Source organism: Haemaphysalis longicornis, unplaced genomic scaffold (assembly GCF_048455015.1).
Source record: "Haemaphysalis longicornis isolate Haplotype H1 unplaced genomic scaffold, Haemaphysalis longicornis Haplotype H1 scaffold_1, whole genome shotgun sequence".
NCBI lineage: Eukaryota > Metazoa > Arthropoda > Arachnida > Ixodida > Ixodidae > Haemaphysalis > Haemaphysalis longicornis.
In genome coordinates this window covers 262,659,077-262,674,103 of record NW_027526203.1, presented here as the reverse complement: position 1 = coordinate 262,674,103, position 15,027 = coordinate 262,659,077, and the positions used below count along the sequence as shown (strand labels likewise).

Genomic DNA, 15,027 nt, shown 5'->3' with positions numbered 1-15,027 from the left:
TGCATGCTTCCTCTACTAACAAATGGCTTCCTCGGCTCGCTTCGTGTGGAAACAGTGAATAGAATGTTCATTGACACCGCACACGCAGACTGACCAATGGGGGGGGGGGGGCACAGGGCACAGCCGTAGTTGCTAGTTCATGTGAATTCTTGAATTCTTGCCGAGGCGATGTTGCATCAGCTAATCAGCCCCACATGAAAATAGGCAGCAGCTGAGAAGGCTCCACCCCTTGTGGCTTACTTTGCAGAATCAAATCGGAGCACGTTTATGCGAGAACCTTGAATCACTGCGGTCAATCTAAGAAATCCGGTAAATAGCGGGGGTAAATACCAAAGAATGGGGATGACTCGGCCATACTCTTGCGTAACCTGTTCCGCCTTGCTACACTGAAATTCTCTGCCAATATATACCCATGCAGTCGCCTTCCCCATGCCCCACTTGACCCCTTTTTAAACGTACTCATGACGACCACCGCTGATGCAGTCTCCCAATCTAAGCTTCTTTCAACCCTCGCCCCCTACATGCGATGCCTCCTCCACAACGGCCCCTCTCATCAGATACCTGCCCCACAACGCACACCATGTGGGAATGCTCCAACCGCGGAGAAGTGCAGCTCATGGCTTCAAGGTCAAGAACGCCTGTTCTCACAAGCCCGAGCAACGGCGACAGTTGGTGGCTTTCTGGACTGAGAAGACGTTCCTTTTGTTCGATTTTTTCAGCTCCAATACACATTTTAATACCTCCATCAAATACCAGGTTCAGGAGGTGAATTGTTGCAGTGTGGAGGATACCATTGGTCCACCGTTTCTGTCCAATATGCGCTTTTCAATTCACTACGTTGGACCATCAGATGAAAAAAAAAACAGCTCAAGCCACATCATCACAGGGAGCTACATGCATTCTACACTGTGCAGTATTTAGTCAGTCAAAAATAAATACCAAATCATTGAGGCTCTAGTGTATATTAGGAACACATGTACATGTGGTGCATTAAGCTTTAGGTAGCTTCGTGAGAAGGAGATGAATTGTTTTAAATATATTCTCGAGTGACAGGACAATCCTCTGAAATAGCAGCATCATGAACATGGCGGGTTGTCACTAAATGCAAGAAATGCAGAGCGCAGTAGAACAACATTCGATCTTTGCTATGTCTGACCCCAAATGATGAATACTACTACATTTGTCCTAATGCGATGTCTCCGGTTCTGTATCTTAGCTGCGGCAGCTTCTCCTTTTCCAAGCACATTCCACTTGAGCTGCACTGACTGGCATAGAGCTTTTTTTTTTAGTTCAGCCTAAACACAACGCAGTGACAGTTCTTTGAAAAAGAAATTATGCGCATTTCAAAAATAGCGGGGCTGGGGTTCAACCGCCAACTCACCAAATGGCAGCAAAGGCATTTCGTTTCATATCCGTGCTATATGCTTCCCTCTCTGAACAAAAAACACGACATAAAGGGTTAACAGTGCACAAACACGACGACACACAAGGAAGAGAAGACAGGACAAGCGCTGTCCTGTCTTCTCTTCCTTGTGTGTCGTCGTGTTTGTGCGCTGTTAACCCTTTATGATGCTACACCAACTAGCCCACCCAGCCATCCTCGTGAAAAAATGCGAGTATGGATTGGGTGCCCTCAAAGGAATTTCATGCCCAAAGTGGTACAAGCCACAAGTGAATGTTCTTGAAGCAAATCAGCCTTCAATTGTCAACCATTTTGATATGATAGGGCCCTGTTGGAACAGCACTGTCATATTTCTCCACTGCTGTTACTCCCAAGCAAGCTTGCAGGCAATAAATTACAAGTTTAACCTTTCAAAACTATTTCTTGTCCTTCTGACACACCGAAGACTGCATGCAAGTTTCTCTAGGCGGTTTATTGTGGCTTGGCATACTGATCACGCGAGCCAAGGCTGAAAGCACACATTCACATATTGAGGAGGTTGAATAAAGGAACCAGCATGTCTGCTGCTTCACTACAAACTACAGTCGCAAATGGTTCAAGCGGTGTCTGCTTTTTGACTTCATTTGTACAATGAAGAAGCATTCTTCTGCAAGGAGTGTCCCCACCTAGAAGTATAACTTTCACCATGGTATTGGGTTACAGGTCTAAACTCACTGCTTCCTTGTAAAATCTGTATAAGCTTGTTTCAGTTACCTGGAGTACAATTTTTCATCAATAGATCTTGAAATATACAGCTATCCTCATGGTAACAGTGACGGAGCTCTTTTCTTCTTTTTTAGGCTGCCCGCAGTTCCGCGAACAGTTGAGCTGTCACGAAGGAAAAGAAATAAAGCAGGTAGAAAAATTAAAATTTCGGTGCATGCACAAGGGTTTCTGTATTTCAGAGTCCCTACAACGACTGCAAGAGGAGAGAACATTAATGCTTGCCATAATCAAAGAAAAGATCCTGTTTATGTACTACTGATACATTTATACATTCATAAAGAAAAGAACACAGCAGTGCTCATGGACGCCAGTCCCAGAATTGTCACGCCTCGCCTCCATGCTACCAGCGAAGAACTTCCAAGTAAAACACACACTTGATTTGAGCACTTTTATTTGTATGTACAAAAAGCGTTTCTGTGCTAGACCCAACAGCTACATATTGTGCTCACTACAAATGAAAGCGCGTGTCCTCAAATGTGTGTCCTAGTGCTAATGTGTCCATAGCACACCAGTGTGTAAGGCTGTGGCCTTCTGCACAGGCTTAGCCACTACACTTGCGGTACGCACGGGTGAAAGCAACTGGGCATGCGCGCAGCCTTAGATGTATTTGAAGATCATGTCCTTGCGGTCAGCCGTAGATTGCAACTCGAGTTTGACGGGGCACTTGAGGATGTAGCTGAGGATCTCCTCCGTGTAGCCGATCAGGAAGTACATCTTCCGCGGAATCACCACCCTCTGCACAATGCCGCCCACGAAGATCATGTTTGCCCTCCGCTTGATCAGGATCTCCGACACAAACATGCGGTGCCACGTGCCATTCATGAATTTGCGAATGAACATGTCTTCCACCAGTGTCTCGGAGCGTCGCAGGCCACCTTGCAAGTTACCTGGAACCAACACACAACAGCAGCAGCTTTTGTAAACTGAATGAGCAACTTCTTTTTTAAGAGTTAACTCATAAAACATACACTAAATTAGAAAGCCAGGCTACAAGTTCAAGACTGTGTTTTCTGCGTGAATTTTTACTGGATTTCGATGCCGCCTTTCAACATTTGCTGGAAGAAGAAAAAGTAGTATCTTAACGATTTCTTCCCTGTTTTATGATTTTAAAGGTCTGTGCACATTTATGAACAAATGAAACGCAAAAATGAAAACATAAACTTGCGCAATCAAGATCAAATAATGTGTTGCCCTCCTGCTATCAAATAATATAGCAGGAGGGCACCTCCTGCTATATTGAGAGAGTACTGTAGTTATATAGGCATCGTTATTGTAACACAGCCATAAGATAACTTTTTATTAGGTACATGGAAAGAAATCAAGCTACACGTGCCTTCCGGTCCATATTTTCGTGTTCACATCACATTTGTTCACGACGGTGCACGAGACCCCTGTCATGACATGGTTTAGTGCAGTACCCGCAATGTCTTACAATACAATTGGCTGCAGTGTGTTCAACATGATGACTCCAGTTGGTATGGGACAAACTGTGTGCCGGTACAACAGTCGGGTTGTATTGCTCGTCAATGCTTCCACTGAATCAGCCGGAACGACCAATTCAGCACACAGCCTTACTTTGGCTCAGGACTACTGGCTAACTTCCAAACACGAGCCCGCTTCCTATCACATTTGACAACCTGCTCCCTATCGTTCCCATCATCACAACAGATAATGCTCAGGGGGACCGTTTTTGACCAATGAACCTTTGTTGCCAATCATATCCCAGATGATAATGCACGAAATTTCTATGCAGAAGGGCTTAAGGGCAGTTGGGTCTTTGGGGCAGAAAAACGGTAAAAAAAAGCGTTGTCTGAAAAATGGCATTTTAAGCCTCCACGGCCAGTTTTCATCAGTCTGTAAATTTCCTCATCAAAAGGCACCATATTTTGTTATTATATTATACAGTCGAGTCCACTTATAACAATACCGGTTTTAACAATATATCGGATATAACAATGGACAGCCACGGCACCGTCAGCTTTTCATTGTATTCTATGGCAAAATAAACCGCTTATAACAATGCTGTCACGATGCAATATCGGTTATAGCAATTAAATGTGGGCACTGGAACCAATTCTGAACGAAACAAAAATGCAAAAACGCTGCGACAATGCCACCCCAACCCCGCCTATTACGCAAAAGGGCATGAGAGCATACGTGCGGCGGCCAGGCGATAGCGCACTTGGCCTCGCACGCGGCGAGTGCGCGCCGAAGAGGCTCGCATGCCACCGCTGCTTTCGCCTGCCGCGGCGACGCGGAGGAGGGGGAGGAGGACCGGATGGGCGCCTCTACGGGCAGTGGGGCAGTTCATTCTGAAGGTGTGCCACCTGTAGAAAAAGCACCGGGGCGCCTTTGTGCGATTTTGTGTTTGCTAAAAACCTTCCGCTCGGCCACGCGCAGAAGTTGGACGCTTTGCAAAAAGATGCCAATAAGATGGCCAGTAAGCAGTCGAAGCTGACTGCTTACGGTTTTCTACCTGCTAAAAAGTGAAAAGTTTAAGCAACTTCCCCCTCATTAAGTGCTCTTGTTTATCATGTTCTCCTCACTAAATGCTCTTGTTTGTCACGTTTTCTTTGTTATTTTCGGCATAACCCGCTTATAACAATAATCGGTTATAACAATGATATTTTCATGGCACCTCAATATTGTTATAAGTGGACTCGACTGTAATAGCATTTTAAAGTGCACTCTACAGCTCAGTTAGCGCAGAATTCAATGGTGAAACGGCACTTTTCTTGCAATGCAAAGCTAGCATTTCGCCCTCGGATATCTCGGCACCCAGAGCAGGTACAACTGTAATTTGTTTTGCTTATGATACCGAAATGTGTGGAGAATACAATGTTGGAAACAAATTTTTCAAATGGAGGCTTTGGAAAATTATTATTGTGTTCAATTGGCACCACCTGCGAGCCATTTCTGGCAGAGCACGGGAGGAGTCAAGTTCACTGCGTTATAAAACGACCAAAAATAGCTGAATCAAAAAAGTTCTTCCTACATTGTATTCTTTAGTCATTTGCCTGCCTAGCCACGTGGTAACTGCCATTCTGTATGGAGTGGTTATTTTGTAAGTGTGACCCAAAATAATGGCAATTAATCATTAATTAACTCAAAATATAATCAACTTACAAAAAATATAATGGCAGATTTGAAATCAGCACAAAAAAAATCTATAATGCAGTGCAGTTTCATTAAAATTGGTAGGTAAATAAAAAAAAATAGCTCTAAGACCAGTCTGCCCCCTTAAAGGAGTACTGACACCAATTTTCGGTGTTAATATTGTTGCACAGTTCGCTTCCTTTACTCAGCAGAATACCCTTCCTGAAATATTAGCGGCCTGCGACGCGAAGAAAATACTTTAATTGGATCTCATTTATCGCGCCGACCGAACAGCATGCGGAGCGGCACTCAGCAAATGGACATCAGCGTGACATCATCCCGTGGTAGCCAAAACAAGTGACGCAGACAGCGCTCGTCAAAAACTCGTGACGTCACTTCAGTTGCGCGGCCCTGCGAGCGGCGAGCGGGTGCACGTAGCCAGAGCTACATGCATAACCGCTGCCCAGAAAGGCACTGTTGGCAAAAATAAAGTTCTGTGATGATTGACGTCCCCGGGCCGGAGAGTGCGCCAGGAGACGGCGGTGAAAGAGAAGAAGACGACGAGCGGAGAGCACGAGAGGGGAGTGTGCTGGCAGCGAGCAGCGACGAGACAGCGCTAAAGGAACGGGGGCAAGGATTCCTCTCGGGAGGCGGTTGGAGGGCAAGCCAGGAGCGTGCTTGCGCCGTGCTCCGAGAATCGTCCCGGGAGCTGCTCCGGGGTCCCTCTGCTGCAACACGGGGTGCCTGTTCCCGCTGGCGAGATCCGGAGGCATGTTCCGGGCCAATATTCGGGGCGAGGCCTAGAGTGGCCAAGAACTAGCGCGGGCATCGACATTCTGTACCTGCGACCACCACGTCTCAACAGGCGACGTTCGACCGACGTTCCACGCGTTCCATCGACGTCATCCCGCCCAGTGTCGAATAGACTGGAACGTGAGCGTGTCCCCTCGTTTTTCCCTTCCGCGCGAACTTTGGTTCGGACTTCAGTGTTATAGCCATTCCTCCGCGTGGCGCGTGTGCTGCTTTTTGTTGCCGATCAGGTCGCCAGTTCTTTTCCCCAGTGTTTGTGTGTCCTCAGAAGAATATATGTTTTTTTAGTTGTTCTCGACCCATGGCGTCACTTGTCATTGATCTTCCTCCCTCCTCCGTGGGCCACACGCCCGCCTGCTTAACACGTGGCCTCACAAGTTCCACACATGGGAAAGGAAGCGATACTATAGCCCGGAATTGCAATATAAGTCGCCATCAGGACTTTTATTGGAAGCGGTCATCGAATTTCCGCTGCAATGGTAGGCCTCGCACCTTCAGGCAGCTCAGCCGTTCAGCTCCGGCGGCGGCGCGGTCGAAACAACGCCCCCACCGGCCTCCCCAGTGTTTTGACGTCCGCACAAAGCGGTGAGGTCATGCCGGGATTCTGCCATATGCACCTTTTGGGATGAAGGTGCAGGAATTTGAAACAAACGATTTTCAGGACGTTCAATGTTCAATTATCGCGCTCAATTATCGTTCAATTATTGCGCGCTGAGTATTTAAAGTGTTGTTTCAGGTTTGCCAGATCATTAAGGGTTTAAAAAAAAAGCAATAAAAGTGGAACATAAAATTTTCGTGTCAGTACTCCTTTACGTAATTCTCAAAATGCCACAGATGTTTTTGTATTTTGCCTTCATCAGGGATGGAGCTTGAAAATTTGTAGACCACACTTCATTGCAATCGTTTTGGTCCCACGTCGAAGAAAACTTTCATCTTTCTCATGGCAAATTTTCACACTTTCAAATTTGCTGTTTCAGCATCAGTTAAGCTTGAACTTAATGCAGTGCCACAATTTTTGAAGGGTAAGCACAAAAAGGGGGCACCAGAAAGGGGACGTTGCTTACTTGTGTTCCAAGAATTCCAGGCCTTGCGGTGGGCAATCTGGTGAGGTGGATTGGCCATCTCATAGGTGAGTGGCTTGCTGTGGTTCCGTGTCACTTTGTAACGGCCAGCCCGGTTCTTCTCCAGGGCAGCTGTGGTGTGCAAGGCCGAGCCACGACTGGCCAAGGAGCACGCCTGCCCCAGGCTCTGGGGACAAAGAAATGGGTCCAGTCACGCAAGTTTTGCGGCAGGGGATTTGTGCTTTTAAAGGGAATACAAAGTGAACAACAATTTTATTCAAACAGTTCTGAGTCAAAGCGAATATTTTTGAATCCAAGTTAATATTTAACAATATGAAAGGTGAAATTTAGCAGGATGGAAAGTTGGCCGAGTTGGTACGTCGACATGATGTAAAAACAGCGCGGTAGGATGAAAACACGAAAAAAAAAAAAAAAAAAAAACAGACAGGACAAGCGCTCGTCCTGTCTGGTTTCTTTCGTCGTGCATTTCGTCCTACCACGCTGTTTTTACATCAGGTGAAATTTCGTTTATCAAGCATGCTTCAGTAACTAGCCTGTAGAAAAATAAAAAGCTCATATTGGTTTGCAACATTTTAATTGGCATAAAGCAAACATACGGACGCTATCCCGGCATATTTAGCTTCACGATATATTTCATATGGGGGCAACTTTCATTTTATGTGACCTAAGCCATGAGTGTTTCATTATTAGTTTAATGAGGGTAAAAAAATGTCAATGGCACTTCTATAAACGTTAATGTCAGTTTTAGGAAGGAAACCCAGCATTTGGGGCAATGCAAGACGTAAAAAATTTGCTGGGTTTTTAAACTTTACAGGTATCTCCTTATGGCATAGTGTTAAGAGCCCACTTCGCAACTTTCTGCTTGCACATGCTGTTCTGGGTACTAGCAACACATCAATTCCATTTTGAAAAACACTTACAGCACAAACGTCCCCGATTGCACAGCAATCTTACATATGCGTTACGTGGTGGGCATTTCATGCCTAACGCAAGCTTATAAAATGAGTATATAAAGAAAGAGTCTGATTCAAAGTTGGCACAAGTGTGGGATAATAAAGACGCATGGTCGAGTGGCAAAATAGCTTCCCCAGTGTAGCAGTGTCAATGCCTTCTAGACAAGAAAGTTTTTTTGGGGGGTGTCTAGGGGTAGGAAGCTATAAAAGTTTATTATTCATCCCATGTCCTGCACAGAAAAAAAAAAGCATACGTAACACGATATCAAAAGCAAAGGGATATGGTGAAGTTGCAGGGTTCGTACAGGCTTTAAAAGTAAATTCAAGGGTTTTTGAAGCCCTTTCAAGGACCAGAATTCTGGAAATATTTGTAACTTTTTCAACACAATGTAAAACATGTTTATTGCGCAATACCTAAGCACATTAGTGCACAACATTTAGATAGGCGGTAATGAGTTTGTGAATGCTCCCCTAGTTTTATTTTTTATTGCTTGGTTGGTGTTTAGAGGTTTTTTTTTTTCTTGCTGTTTTTCTCAGTCCATTTGATTTCAAAACGTAGTTAATGTTGCCTGCATTTCCTGTGTTGTCGGCAAAAGTACCAGCTGAAAATAAGTCTGCAACTGTTGGTGCAATTTATGACGAACTTCTACTACATGTCCACCGCCACCATTTGCCACGTAAAAGCAAACACAGAAGGAACATATGAGATGCAGCAAACATGCAATGGGCGAGTGTCCACAGGCTACGATGGAAGATGCAAGAAAGAGAACAGAAGCCTGCTTTCACTGGATTGTATTACAACGTGGATTGGATTGAGAAGTTCCTGCTCTCAATGCTGCCTCGTGCTAATGAAAATTCGCTAAACGTGTTGTACTTCATGCAATACACTGAAAGTTGATTGTTACAATTTCTTTTTACATTGGTTAACACTTAAATGCAATGACAAACGCTTTCAATTCTTGTGAAAAGGCAGACCCATTGCTTTTCACCGAAAAATGAAGGTTTTTCAAGGACCACTGAAAATTCCAGGCTTGAAATTGACACTTTTAAATTCAAGGGTTTTCAAGGTGTTCCAGGACCTGTGCGAACCCCGAGTTGGCCCAATGCCAAAAATATAGGCACACTGGCACTCCACAAGCAAATTCCTCTTAGCCTTTAGCTGCACATCACTGATGCATTGTGAGAAAGCCTGTTGCCACAAATGGAGGAAGCCGCTGAGTTTGTAGCAGCTGATCGCAAGTGCTTAAAGTCGATACATCGGGTGCCCAACAGCTTGTTGCAAAGAATATAGTTTGCATGTGCTACTAGCGGGGCATTTCTCGTTTTCAGCAAGGCATAATTTCATGTATCCGAGTTCATTTAAACTGCTTATTTGCACTTTTGAGTAGTGCAATTCGATTGAAGCCAAATCAAACATTGTGTTCTTCACTTCAACATTCGAAAATCTCAAATATTCACACACCTTTATTTTGCAACTGTAACATTAGCCTTTTATGCACTGCAAGAATGCTGTAAATAATTTCTTCTCTGCCCCTACTTCTCTATGTAATGTCTTTGGGCCATAAGTGTATAAAATAAATAAATAAACCAATAAATATTAAGATGCAGAGGTCAGTTCGCCCCCTTGCTGCCGCCTTTAACACATTTCCCTACAGCCTCCTGTATTTTTACAACGCCAAACGCATCAGCCCGGACCGGCCATCCAAGCCCTCTCCTTCTACTCCGGCCACTCTCCCCCAATCTGTAGCCTTCCTAGCGCTTTAGTCCGCTTTAGTCACGTAACCAGTTCATCCCGGCGCGACGTGTGGTGGAAAGCGGCAACGTTGGCAAAACGTGCTTCGCCGCGAGCCTGAGTTTTCTGACTCTGGCGGGGGCGCCCCCTCCTTCGGTCATCTCAAACAGGTTGCCTTGGCAACCAGGCACAAGCCACTCTCGAAATTAGTTACGGTTGCGTGATCCCGGTTCAGCTCGGGGCCCCACCTTGCGAAATCTAGGCACTGCAGGCGTACCAGTCACTCCCATTGGGAAGCGTGCAATGCGTTTGGCATTGTAAAAATGGTTTGACACATTACAGAGGGCTGCCCTGTTTCTTACGCATACAATAGAGCCAAATTGCAGAAGGTGAATGACAGATGATTTCATCTCGTAGAAGGAATCATGTAGAAATACTGGCTTTTCAAATAAGACCACAAAGACACACAAAAGTCAGAAAAATGACAGACTGTTTCAGCTGCATTTTACATGATTCCTTCTACAAGATGAAATCTGTCATTCACCTTCTGCAATTTTGCTCTATTGCATGGGTAAGAAACAGGACAGCCCTCTGTAATGTGCACTGGTGCTTATAGGCTCCGTGCACTGGTATGGTGGCGACACTGGCGCCTGAACAACACTGGTGGCATTACAGAGTTTTAGTATAGCGGAAAGCACCACTGCAGCGCGCCTATAGCGTTAGCGAGCACGCTAACCATCGCGTAACGAGGTGCTATCCGTTTGCGATTGCGGCGCGTAAACGTTAACGCCACAGGTAAAACGCTATACTAAAACTCTCTATTTATCGGATGTTGCCATCGCCAGCACATTGTCCTCCATGCACTGCCTGCGCTCCGCTGCTATGAGTGATTGCTTGAACCAGCGCACTCATTTCAAGCGTTTTAGAGAGGAAATGTGGGAAGGTTTTATACATGAAAACCGCAAAACGTGGGCGATAGCTACATGCCGCAAATGATGTTTACTGCGTCCGGGAGGAGCTGGCGAGTGCAACGGAGCTGTCCGATGTTTGTCTGATGTTTCTAGCAATGGCGTTTAGCACATAACAGGTGTGGGTGGCGAATTTTAGTTAAAGGCGGATACAGTGAACGATTGTGAGTTCTGTTGTGAACACACTGCTCACGCATCCCTGCACTTTGTTACGATTCCAGCGAATCCAAGCGAAATAGTCGGGGAAAGCTACACGCCCAACGCCAGGTGCCACGGATCATGTGAACATGCTGATGCAGATTCTATGTTCGTCAACTCATAACTGTAAACACCGGGCTGCTACTGCCCACGTTCAGCACCGGCATTAGCGCCGGTATTCCATCTGCCTGAATGAACGAAATCTTAGCCGTATGGAGTTGGCCGCGATATCTACGTCAAAGCTGCCACCGCTGCCACACGGGCAGGACCTTTGCACGTACACGTAGGATGGGGTAAGCAGCGATGATTTAATTGAAAATAGCTCAATCTGCATGCTCACCTGCCTAATTTGTGTTTGCTTATGCCGGCCTCAGCCAATCGCACAGCTGCCCATAATACGTCATAGGTTCTAGTGCGGGAAATGAGCTTGGCAGTGGCTATTTTGCCGGCAGCCGGCAGATTAGCCTGGGAGAAAAGTTGCCGGCAGTCCCTTCCCATTGGCTGGCCCAGACCACGTGATTCTTCTGCCGGCACATTTTCATGGGGGATATTTTGCCGGCAGTCCCTTCCCATTGGCTGGCCCAGACCACGTGATTCTTCTGCCGGCACATTTTCATGGGGGATATTTTGCCGGCAGTCCCTTCCCATTGGCTGGCCCAGACCACGTGATTCTTCTGCCGGCACATTTTCATGGGGGATATTTGAGGAGAAGAGTGATTGGTACTGTTCAATGAATTACGTCAAGTTATAGATACGAGTCGGCAAGATTGCGGCGGGCATGTCGAACTTTGACTCCGCCCGAGGCGAACTTCGACATTTGATTTGTGCTTGTTGCCACTTGCCATGTGTGCGTATCAGCAAGCAGCCTAGAGCTAAAGTTTGGCAGTGTAGTGATTGTGCATAAGTCGCTGTTTTTAATCGTCTGTGTTTGGTATATGAATGCAAAAATATGTTTTTTGGACGTCTGCCTGCTTTGCATAATTTCATGCCGAAATATTGTCTTTACTGAAGTCCGTGTTTAAAATATCATAGCATTAAAGGGACACTGAAGTGAATTTGTCAAGCTCCCGTTTTTGCTTGCACTGCGTAGACTGGCTCAAATTAGCACACTTTTCATCGTTTATTCGGTTGACAAATCGCTAATTATTTTACAAAGCGCGAAAGAAGAAAAACTACCATGCGCGGTTTGCGGCGGCCGCACCAACTAAAGCTGTGACGTTGGGAGGAGGAGGCACCGTGATTGGACGATGCCCAAGGTGAGCAACCAAACAAGTTTCGGTTTCGGTTTCGGTTCTGTAAAACACAACCGTTGGCGTTGTTGGATGGGCATTCTCAATAACTCAGTAATCATCGTACCGCGCTTCTGCCATGTTGTCAGCTGTAAAAATGCATAAAGATAAGCCTCCTAGGACGGATTGGAATCGTAGCATTCACTAGCCGAAACCTACGCAGTGCATGAACGCCCTCCGCGTACCCGCAGACGCCCAAATGTCATGCGCTTTTCCCCCATATTTGGAGCTTGCCTCCCTCATGCCTGTGTCGTAAAAAGCGTGTTCGCACCAGGCCAAGGGTCTGTTCATTCTGGCCTGTGCCCACTGCCTGCAAGCAGTCGGTGCTTATGGCAACAGCACGCCAACGAGAACTCGCTAGCGCGCCAGTGCCAGCCTGCGCGCGTTTTGTGAACTAGTTCGTGGAGCCATGAACGTTGCGGCCCAAAAAAAGGTGAACTCAATATAGAAAACATCGGCGGAAAACGAAAAAGTTAACTTACAAAAAAAAAAAAGCACGTACCCGCGGGGATTCGAACTCATGACTTGCAAAATACTTGCGGTGGCACACCTAGCAACCCAGACCGCTCGGCCACGGAGCGGGCTCGGCTGGCTTTGGTAATATAGGGTATATATTGTACAACCAGTTTACACTTTTGTTTAGTTTTGGCATTTCAAGCAGCTTAGGTGACTATTTGCTGTATTGCGCTCGTGCAGTAAGCGTCGCCCGAGTTTCCACAATAGCTCACGTCTAGCAATTGCATTTCGTAGACGGAAAAGCGTTCGCAGATGCGTAGTCGTGCTGCTGACCGCTGTGCTTGTTCGCCCAGCGCAAAAAAGTGCTTCCCGCACCCTAGTTTTACGCTGCACGGTAAAAATATCAGTTGATTTTATTTCCTTAGTACCCATATTGACTTCGCTGGCTCTTCTCCCGCCTTCAAGAGGCCTTATATTTTTCTACTGGCATACCAGTCAGCGAAGCGTCGCATGTGCGCTTGTGCAGCGTTGTGTGAAGCGACCTTGACTTGGAGCTAGATACAGTGTACAAACTAACAAGTAAAGAAAGGCAAATTCTACCATTCACAAACGTGTCCTGGCTTCGTTTCAACTGAGCGAACGAATTGCGACGACCCGTCGGCGGCCGGCGGACGAAACGCTGGGCCGACTGACTCTGCCTGCAGGCCGGGGAGCCGTGCAGTAGCGCGGCCAATTGCCAGCTTATCCCCTCCTGACGTCACACGAAAACGCCGCAGAAAATGGGCGAGCGTAAAGAGAGGAGGACAGCATTTTCGAATTAATTTTTCTACTAAATAAAATCGCGTAAACGCGCCCAGGGTGGTCGAAACATGGCCTGGGGACTCCGGACTATAATTTGCGCAAGTAATCCCGCAATGTTTACATATCACTTCAGTGTCCCTTTAAAATAAACCGTGGTGAATTCTAGCCATGAAATCTTGATTTTTCGGCTGATCATTTCTTTATTGTGCGACTTTGCTTGAAGGAAACACCAAGGATTATTGGCCGTAATCAAAGTGTCAAAGTTCGCGTCGGGCTGAGTCAAACTTCAACTGATCACCGCAATCTTGACGACTCGTTTCTATAACGACGTAATTAACTGAACAGTACCAATCACTCTTTTCCCCTCAAGCTCCGCAAAGCTCGAAAACTTGTCCCCAACGTTAAAGCAGGTTAAAGTTGACATCTGAGGCTACCACAGAATTGGCGCCCATTGGCAGCATTGCCGAGGAAATGCCGGCAACTTTTCTTCCGGGCTAATGTGCCGGCTGCCGGCAAAATAGCAACTCTGAAAATGTGCCGGCAGCCGGCAAAATAGCCCTCATGGAAATGTGCCGGCAGAAGAATCACGTGGTCTGTGCTAGCCAATGGGAAGGGACTGCCGGCAACTTTTCTCCCAGGCTAATCTGCCGGCTGCCGGCAAAATAGCCACTGCCAATGAGCTAAAGGGTCACACGGCTATTCTTTTTTCCTAATTATCTCAGTGAAGTTTGAATTAAAAGTGGTGTCAGTGTTATTCTAACGAGGCAATCTTTCGAATGAACCAATCTTGCAATTTGTCTATGATCATGGCCCCTTTTAACGACAAGCAAAGGAACACACAAACGAGGACAAGTGCCAACTGACAAGTTAAGTTATTGAAAATAACCCAATGAAGACATAGATGCTAGTAATATTAAATATTAGCAATATCACCTCGCTATTTGCGCTAAATTTCACCGATTCACCGTGTCCTTCAAAAGATCTTATGGCATGGTCCTTTAAGGCCGGCATCATGCGCCTCTTGATCTTTAAGGTGGAGTCACTCTTGTACAAAAAGAAAATTTAGCTAGCTGCTTGCGCGTTACACTAAAAGATGGGTTGCAAATCTCACGGCAGGCCGACATATAACAAGTTTCGCCGAAGTCCTCACCTTACACAAACTTTTCATGGGAGCCGCCATGGCCTCGCTGGTATATTCGGACCGCAGATAAATTCAACATGTAACAAATTTTACATGACATGAAGTGACAAACACTAAACCTAAAATATTAATTAAACTTATTTTTTATAAGTTTCAGTGTTTATATTTGTATTAATTTGCTAGTTTTAGCTTTGTGCGTGACCACATGACGTCGAATTTGCCATGTGTTAGGGAGCATACGTAGAAAGGTAGTGCAGTAGGCAGTTTAAAACTAGTCTCCATTTTCTATAACTTTTCTAAAAAAATAAGCATATATTATTGTAAAAATAAAGTA

The 15,027-nt window shown here is 45.8% G+C and overlaps 1 protein-coding gene across 3 annotated transcripts; it reads right to left on the bottom strand.

The window, feature by feature from the left end:
- Positions 1–2,541: 2,541 nt before the first annotated feature.
- On the bottom strand, positions 2,542–14,861 carry Mrps24 (mitochondrial ribosomal protein S24). Of its 3 annotated transcripts, none has more exons than XM_077676739.1 (3): positions 14,703–14,861; positions 7,138–7,321; positions 2,542–3,054 (listed from the first exon to the last, which is right to left on the bottom strand). In XM_077676739.1, the coding sequence occupies exons 1-3, from the start codon at positions 14,730–14,732 to the stop codon at positions 2,765–2,767; spliced, it is 504 nt and encodes a 167-aa protein (XP_077532865.1). In that variant the 5' UTR covers positions 14,733–14,861; the 3' UTR covers positions 2,542–2,764. The 3 variants fall into 3 exon arrangements, with proteins under 3 accessions (XP_077532865.1, XP_077532846.1, XP_077532856.1); XM_077676720.1 differs by lacking the exon at positions 14,703–14,861 and adding an exon at positions 14,486–14,693; XM_077676730.1 differs by lacking the exon at positions 14,703–14,861 and adding an exon at positions 14,510–14,693.
- Between the last annotated feature and the right edge of the window lie 166 nt (positions 14,862–15,027).